General features: G+C 37.2%; 1 protein-coding gene across 1 annotated transcript; it reads left to right on the forward strand.

The window, feature by feature from the left end:
* Positions 1 to 595: 595 nt before the first annotated feature.
* Positions 596 to 6,763, forward strand: LOC107819147 (26S proteasome regulatory subunit 4 homolog A). Its single transcript, XM_016645234.2, has 6 exons — positions 596 to 1,208; positions 3,701 to 3,946; positions 5,055 to 5,224; positions 5,298 to 5,514; positions 5,610 to 5,750; positions 6,474 to 6,763. The coding sequence occupies exons 1-6, from the start codon at positions 732 to 734 to the stop codon at positions 6,555 to 6,557; spliced, it is 1,335 nt and encodes a 444-aa protein (XP_016500720.1). The 5' UTR covers positions 596 to 731; the 3' UTR covers positions 6,558 to 6,763.
* Positions 6,764 to 8,585: the final 1,822 nt, after the last annotated feature.

Below are 8,585 nucleotides of genomic sequence, written 5' to 3' on the forward strand. Positions count from 1 at the left end.
CTGAAGTTATTTAGTTCATTTGTAAAAACTTCAGCACTAAAAGCCGAAGTTTTTTTGTCCTGGATTTATTAGTTTCGTCATAAAGCTTTTTCAAAAAGTTCAGCAGAAGATGCTGAAATTATTTAGTTCATTTGTAAAAACTTCAGCACTATATAAGCTGAAGTTTTTGAAAAAGCTTTCTAACATACTAGATAAATAATCAGATTGCCAACAATATCAAAATCATAAATTTTGGAAATAATAAACGTGAAAAGAACAGAATTATCATTGTTTACTAACTTACATACGTGAAAATATTCACAAATTATTGTTTACTAACCTACGTAATTATTTATAATTTATTTATTAATAATCTGATAAATATATTTATGGCAATCATCCCATGGATTGAAGTTTCATAGCAGCACCAATAACAATAGAAGAAAGTAGAAGAAGAAAAGAAAATGAAGGAGGAGAAGGAAGAGGAGAAAGAGGCTGAAGTTGTTTAAAAAGTGGGTACAAGTTAAAACTTTTTAAAAAATGGGTATAAATTAAATGGGACGAAACGGGTCGCGTTACATGGAACCCCAAACCCGGACGCAAATATTGATGAACCAGTCCGGCCCATTGATCCCCCGTCTCTCATTTAGTTTCGCTCTGATGGTATATTTCTTGTAAAAGAAGGCAAATCTCAAAACTCCGAAAACCATTTCTGAAGCTCTTCGCCCCCCTTTCTTCACAGTTACAGCTCAATGGGACAGGGAACACCCGGTGGACTTAACCGGCAACTGCCCGGAGATCGGAAGAACGACGGAGACAAGAAGGAGAAAAAGTTCGAGCCGGCTGCTCCACCGGCTCGAGTCGGCCGTAAGCAGCGCAAACAGAAGGGTTCCGAAGCTGCAGCTCGGCTACCAACCGTTACACCGCTCACAAAGTGCAAGCTTCGGCTCCTAAAGCTCGAGCGAATCAAAGATTACCTGTTAATGGAAGAAGAATTCGTGGCCAATCAGGAACGACTAAAACCTCAGGAAGAGAAAACAGAAGAGGATAGATCTAAGGTTGATGATCTACGTGGTTCTCCGATGAGCGTGGGGAATTTAGAGGAGCTTATTGATGAGAATCATGCCATAGTTTCTTCTTCAGTTGGGCCGGAGTATTATGTTGGGATCTTGTCCTTTGTGGATAAGGACCAGTTGGAACCCGGTTGTGCTATTCTGATGCATAATAAGGTATTTGACTATGTTATTTTTAATTTATTGTGATGTTTCATTGGCCGTGGGCCTATTTAGGGTTTGGAATAGTTGACCTAGGGTGATATGTTCCAAATAGATATCGACGAATTGGGATTTGTGAAGTTGAGGCATGACATTGATAAGTTCGAGTGCAATTTAGTTATACCCCTAACTAGGTAATTGGTAAAATTTGGTATTTGAGCTTTTAGCAAGTTAAGACTTGGATTTGAGCTTGGAATGGAACAAAAGCTGAATGTGTTTGAATCAATCCCAGATTTTAGTGTTCGGAATACAAGAATTTTAGGCCTGTGATTAATTATTGATAGTGCTTTTTAATATTGTATAATTGTGATTGGACCATTTCTGAACCGAGAGAGTGTAAGTTTTGTGCATTTAACTCCAAAAATATATGCTACAGTGAGGAGCATTGAACAGCTACATTCTTGAAAGTTTCATCATGATTTAAGCATGGCTAATTGAGGCTTTTCAGGTTGGTTGGTTGGAGTGATTTTTATGCCAATAGAAAATTTAAAGAACTTCTAGTGGTTTTAATTTTTATTTTATATAATGTTACCGTGACATGAACTTAATGAAGAAATATGGTCAATGAGGATTCATATAGCCGACCCAACTTGTTTGGGACTGAGGTGTATTTGTTGTTGGGTGGAGTGATTACCTTGTTAAGGGGTGTTTTTTCCATTGTAACCTTTTAAGTGGTGTTTTATTCCAACCTGCAGCTAGTTAATAGTTTGATTGGCGCTCTTTGGTCGCTCTGCCTTTATATGTGTTGTACATAATATTTTTGAGAATTGTGACTGCTTTTTCTGAGCCGAGGCTCTCTCGGAAACAACCTCTCTACCTTTACAAGGTAGGGATAAAGTCCACTTCAGTGTTATCAAAGGCACGCTTAAAGCATGTGTAAGTCCTGAAGCAAGGCGCAAAACATGTTGAGTGCTTCGCCTCACTTAACGGGCGCTTCAGTATGGTCATCAAGGCTCTAAGGCATACTTTTCCTTGCCAAAGAGTATAATCTTGAAGAGGCGACACTAAACAATTGATAGTTTATTTTGTCGTAATATTTTTCAATTTCTTTGTCCATATATTTGTTATTCGTGCTTATAATTTATTAGTCTTGGACTACATATACATATTTGTATTTTTTCTTCATTTGCTCCTTTCTTTGTGAAAGCCCACGCTTTATTTGCGCTTTGCACTTAAAGCCCCGATGGACCTTAGAGCTTTTTTGCGCTTTTCGCTTGATAACACTGGTCTGTACACACATTATCCTCCCAGACCCCACTTGTGGGATTACACTTGATTGTTGTTACTATTGTTGCTGCGAAGGTCCTTATTTCTTGTTATTATAATGTGTTCTCCATTTGGTGGAAACCAGATTCACATATTTGCCAATGGAGCCACTCAATTTCTTAGGGTTATTAGGCTTTAGCTTAGCAGTTTCAAAGTGTATGTATTTTTGATTGCTGTACGCTTGTAGTTCTTGTGTAGAATGTTGCAGTGGTTCTGACAATATTGTTCTATTTAATTAGATTTTCTAGTGCTGTAGCAAGACGTATTTAACCTTTCCTCTTCTAAACCCATTTGTTCTCTCTTTCTCCCCGCTCCCAAACACCCCACCCCAACTCCCAAGTTTACCTTATTAATGCAGCAGATATGCTCTATTAGTTCCAGAAGCTTTTTAAGTTAGTTGTGTACATGAGAAGCTACTTAAAGTGCCATTGAACTATACGGTCAGACAGCTATCATTTTAGCTGCTTTCAAAGTGTTTGAAGAAAGTGCACTGTGATTGCTTTGATTTGCTTTACTTCGGAGGATCAACCTTTCCAATCTTTGTAATGTATGGTCCAGCCAAATTACCATTTAAACATCCTCTGCCACTAGAACTGTCAATCCAGAATCTAATATCCTTTTGAATTTACATTATAGCATGTTACGAAAAAACTGAAGATATCTGGAGTTTGTGATATCCTTTTGAATTAATTTTTTTTTTCTTTCGATAAGTCTTGAATTAACAATTTCTATTACCCAGATTTTGATGCTTTCTGAGAATATCTATGCCACAGTATTTGTGAAGTAATAAAAAGCTTCCAATATGACTACCAGTTTTTTTTGGTTTAGTTGGAAATGCCTTGGTTGTTGGAATAATTCCTGTGGCTAATTGATTCACTATGTCTCATGGGTTAATGAGTCTCTAATTCCCCCATTTTCTTAATTCCATGCGTTATCAAACATTTTATGTCTTCTTTCTAGCAGTAACTTCTCAGCAAATCTCTCCCTCTTCTTCCTTTATTTTTTTTTCCAGAAAAAGTGCCTAAGTTTGAGGCTGGATCATTTTAACTTGTGTATGATTTCTCTTCTTTCTAGCAGTAATTTCTCAGAAAATATCTTCCTCTTCTTCCTCTATTTTTTTCGAAAAATTGTGTAAATTTGAGTGTGGATCTTTTGACTTATGTATGTTCTCTCTCATTCAGGTTCTATCAGTTGTTGGTCTTCTACAAGATGATGTTGATCCGATGGTGTCTGTCATGAAGGTTGAGAAAGCTCCTTTGGAATCCTATGCTGATATTGGTGGATTGGATGCTCAGATTCAGGAGATCAAAGAAGCTGTTGAGCTTCCGTTGACTCACCCTGAGCTGTATGAAGACATTGGTATAAAACCTCCTAAAGGGGTCATTCTCTATGGAGAGCCTGGGACTGGCAAAACCTTGCTTGCAAAGGTTTGTGAAATTTCCTTGTGTATAATGGATTTAAAAATACTTTCTTTAAGCTTCCACTTTGATCTCCCTTGGTTGGAGTGGGAGGACTCTAATGTGATTGAAGAAAGACAGAGGGTGACTAAATTGAAGACTTTTGTATGTTAGCAAATATTTTCCTGTACTTTGAAAATTCTAAAGAATGATTTACTCCTTCTCTCCAAGTATATTCCCCAGATATGACCTCCAAATGTCGAACTGGGTTTGGTTTTCAGCCATTAAGCTTTGTGAAGAAAAGGAAATTATGATACATGACATGAAAAGTGTTATCAGATAGAAAGTTGGTGATTTGCTAAAGGGCCAAGTTAATAGAAAAATACATATGAACGAAGTCAACGAATTTTTCCTAAATAGATTATCTTCTAAAGTGAAGATACTTTGGGAGGAGTTTAGTTGTATTCTCTATTTGGATAAGATTTGCGCATGTCATGGCATGTAGAGTTACTTGAAATTCAACATACAATATCTACTTTGATGGTATTTGGCAAGTTCATTTCTAGAGCTGTGGCGTGGCCGCATGGCAATTCCTCCTGGAGCTTTGAGGAAAATCTTTTTTTGTTGGATGCATTTTTCGAGTTTGGTTGCCATTAGCTTGTTTGACATGCCATGCTATGTCTTTGAATTTTGGGAAAGATTGGTTTGTTGGATATATTTTTCGTGTCTGGCTGCCAGTAGTCCGTCCAGATGTCATGCTATCTATTTATGTCCGTGTAACAAGTGCTAGCAGTTACTACTTCCGGTCAGTTTTAAATGTCGTTTAAGGTGCTGGTGCGTCCATGAAGAAAACCATATAATAGTATTAATATTTAGGGGTTTTGACAAAGGTACCCTTTATGTCACTTCAAATTATCCTTTCACTTTTCCGAATTTCTAGATCATCTACCGGAGCAAAGGTAGATTTGGAATAATAGCAAATGCTATTTCGGACCAAATTTGAATGCCTAAACAATATTTAAATGGATCAGAGGTGGTATGATCTTTGTTGAGTGTTAATTATTTGCTGTCAGAGTACTAATGTCTTTGTTGTCATACACGCGATAAAATCTGAGCTATGTTAATTATATTTGTTCAGGCAGTAGCAAACTCCACTTCAGCAACTTTCTTGCGTGTTGTCGGAAGTGAACTGATTCAGAAATACTTGGGAGATGGGCCTAAATTGGTCAGGGAGCTCTTCAGAGTTGCTGATGATCTCTCCCCGTCTATTGTCTTCATTGATGAGATTGATGCAGTTGGTACCAAGAGGTTTGATTCTGGCAACAGTAACATAAATATTGGAATGTTGTGGATTTCTGTTAATTAATGTCTTCATCTGCAGGTATGATGCACACTCTGGTGGTGAACGTGAGATTCAGAGGACTATGTTAGAATTGTTGAACCAGCTAGATGGTTTTGATTCCAGAGGAGATGTTAAGGTGATTCTTGCTACAAATAAAATAGAAAGTCTTGATCCTGCCCTGCTGCGACCTGGCAGAATAGACAGGAAGATTGAGTTCCCTCTTCCTGATATTAAAACAAGGAGGCGGATTTTCCAGGTCTGTTATCATGATGTTAGCAAAAATTATTGAGTGATGCATCTTGGTTTGCCACCTCTTTGCTGACAAGAAAAATCTTATTTTGGGATATTCAGATACACACAGCAAGGATGACTTTGGCTGATGATGTGAACCTAGAAGAATTTGTTATGACCAAGGATGAGTTTTCCGGAGCTGATATCAAGGCAATATGTACTGAAGCTGGATTGCTCGCTCTAAGAGAACGGCGTATGAAGGTAAGACCTCAAAATGCAAAATTAAATTTTCCTTTATTTGCACCCAAATGCTGAACTGTGGAAAAAGTCCATGTCTCGGAAAATTTTATTTTGTGTCTCATACAACTGACACTAGTTGTATGAGGCAACTTTTTTGTCTCATAGTTTTGTGGACCCAGATTTCTGTGGATCCTGAAGTGTAAGATTGGGGTCCACAAATTTGTGAGACAAAATGGAGCCTCATACAAATAGTGTCAGTTGTATGACACAAAATAAAACTTCTCCCATGTCTCCTTTCATGTGTGGGGTTGACTGTTATGAATTATGTTTAATGAGGAAGCATGTTATACTTATTCTTTAACTTGGGTTCTTGAGAAATTTTTGACTTGTTGAAGAATTTAATTATCGAAACTTGGAATGTGGATCTTTATTTTAGCAATGTGTCTGAATGAGTAAAATAGATGCGGAACATACAATTTCTACCTATAGTCGGAACTTACAATTTCTACCTATAGTCGGAACATACAATTTCTGCCTGTAGTCGGATGAACTATTAGTTTTCTTTACAATGGGGCAAAAACAAAGTATACTTGGAATTTTATAATGTGAAACTTCCTGAGTGGTTGATCCTGTTCATGTCCCCTAGATGGTGGCAAAAATAATGCTGCCTTGGCAGTAAAACTTGGGCCAATAGTAGTTTTCCTTTTGCAATAGATGTTGACAGAATTCTTCTGTTCTCTACAGGTGACTCATGCAGATTTCAAGAAGGCGAAAGATAAGGTCATGTTCAAGAAGAAAGAGGGAGTCCCAGAAGGACTTTACATGTAATAATTACGCATAGTTTATCGCTCACATTTATTCAGGATTTGGTTTTAGTTCTCACTGAGAAGGGATTAAGTTCTCATTTTGTACGGTGATGTTTTCAAATATTTGGGAAAAAAATTACATTCAGAACATCTGGATTGGTAAACACAACCGTTTTCATTGTGTTTTTACTCGAACCAATCGTGATTAACCCTCTGGTACCGCTGAAATACTTTCTGCCTTACATTGACTTATAGAAATCGTACAGAGCATTCTAGACAGTTTCTCCTCCAAGATTTAACTAGATTAGTTTTTTGTTTTGACACTAAAGAAAATTGTTTGGGCCCTCTATGGAACAGTAGGTGCTATTTGTACTTCTGTCGATTACCATTATCTTTTTTCTTAGTACTATTATAAATATATTATATTATGGATGTTCATTTAGTACTCCGTTGTAAATAAGCTTTCTGAAGAAGTTTATCCATATGGGACTCCACCGTAAATATGTTTATCTATTTAGTACTCTATTGGAAATAAGCTTCCTGAAGAAGCTTATCACTTTAGTACCCAGTTATGGATAAACATTATCCCCGGTAGAAGATTATCCATATCGGGTATAATAAGCTTATCCTTTCAGTACCCAGTTATGGATAAACATTACCCCGGTAGAAGATTATCCATACCGGGTATAATAAGCTTATCCTTTCAGTACCCAGTTATGGATAAATATTATCCCCGGTAGAAGATTATCCATACCGGGTATAATAAGCTTATTTTTTCAGTACTCCGTTATGGATAAACATTGCTCTCAGTATAAGATTATCCATATCTGGTATAGTAGCAGCTTACACAACAACTTCCTTTCTTCTATAAATAGAAGAGATTTTAGTTCATTATGTACATCAGTTTGAATTCGAATAATATATCAGTTTCTCTCTATAGTTGTCTTTACTTTACAGTCTTTATTTTATAACACGTTATCAGCACGAGACTCTGACATCTCGAGCAAATACTTTGAAAGTATTAGAGGTAAGAACTTTCTTTTCCTAAATAATGTCAAATCTTTCTAAACTTGAATTTGCAGCCCTCGATATATCGGGCAAAAGCTACATGTCTTGGGTGCTTGATGCTGAAATTCATCGTGATGCGATGGGTCTGACAGACACCATCAAGGATAAAAATCAGGCATCAAACCAAGATCGTGCCAAAGCAATGGAATATCTCACTATTAAAGATCCAGTCATATTGTGGAATAATTTGAAAGATAGATATGACCACCTGAAGATGATCGTTCTTCCACAGGCACGTTATGATTGGACTCATCTAAGGCTACAAGATTTTAAATATATCAGTGAGTATAATTCTGCTATGTTCAGAATTATTTCGCAATTGAAATTATGTGGTGATAATATTACTGATCATGATATGTTGGAGAAAACTTTCACCACTTTTCATGCCTCGAATATGCTCCTGCAGCAGCAATATCGAGAGATGAGATTTAAAAAGTATTCTGAACTTATCTCACATCTTCTTATAGCAGAGCAACATAATGGACTATTAATGAAAAATCATGAAAGCCGACCTATTGGTTCTTGTCCATTCCCTGAAGTGAATGAGACGAACTTCCACCAAGCTAAACGTGGAAGAGGTCGTGGCCCCAGTCGTGGTCATGGCCGTGGTCGGGGAAGAAACCCCAATCATGTTAATAATAATGCACCAAAGAAGCCTCCTCACCACCAGCAGTGGAAAAGGAAGGAACAAAAGCATGAAGCGGTGCAAGCGCCAAATGCAGAAAATGCATGTTATAGATGTGGAGGAAAAGGGCACTGGTCACGTACCTGTCGTTCGCCAAAGCACCTGGTTGAGCTTTATCAAGCCTCCTTGAAGAAGACAGAGAAAAATGCTGAAACAAATTTTATTTCTGAAGATAATTTAGACTTCATGCATTTGGATGTAGCTGATTACTTTGCACTCCCAGAAGGAGAAACAAGTCATGTAATCGGTAGTGAATCTGTAGAAATGTAAATTTTTTTTTTGTTGTTTGTAATAGAT

The sequence above is a fragment of the Nicotiana tabacum genome, chromosome 22, assembly GCF_000715075.1.
Source record: "Nicotiana tabacum cultivar K326 chromosome 22, ASM71507v2, whole genome shotgun sequence".
Taxonomy (NCBI): Eukaryota; Viridiplantae; Streptophyta; class Magnoliopsida; order Solanales; family Solanaceae; genus Nicotiana; species Nicotiana tabacum.

Coding starts and splice junctions, on each gene's coding strand:
- LOC107819147 (XM_016645234.2), top strand. CDS start 732: ATGGGACAGGGAACACCCGGTGGACTTAACCGGCAACTGCCCGGAGAT. Junction 1,209..3,700: donor CTATTCTGATGCATAATAAG/GTATTTGACTAT, acceptor TCTCTCATTCAG/GTTCTATCAGTTGTTGGTCT. Junction 5,751..6,473: donor TAAGAGAACGGCGTATGAAG/GTAAGACCTCAA, acceptor TGTTCTCTACAG/GTGACTCATGCAGATTTCAA.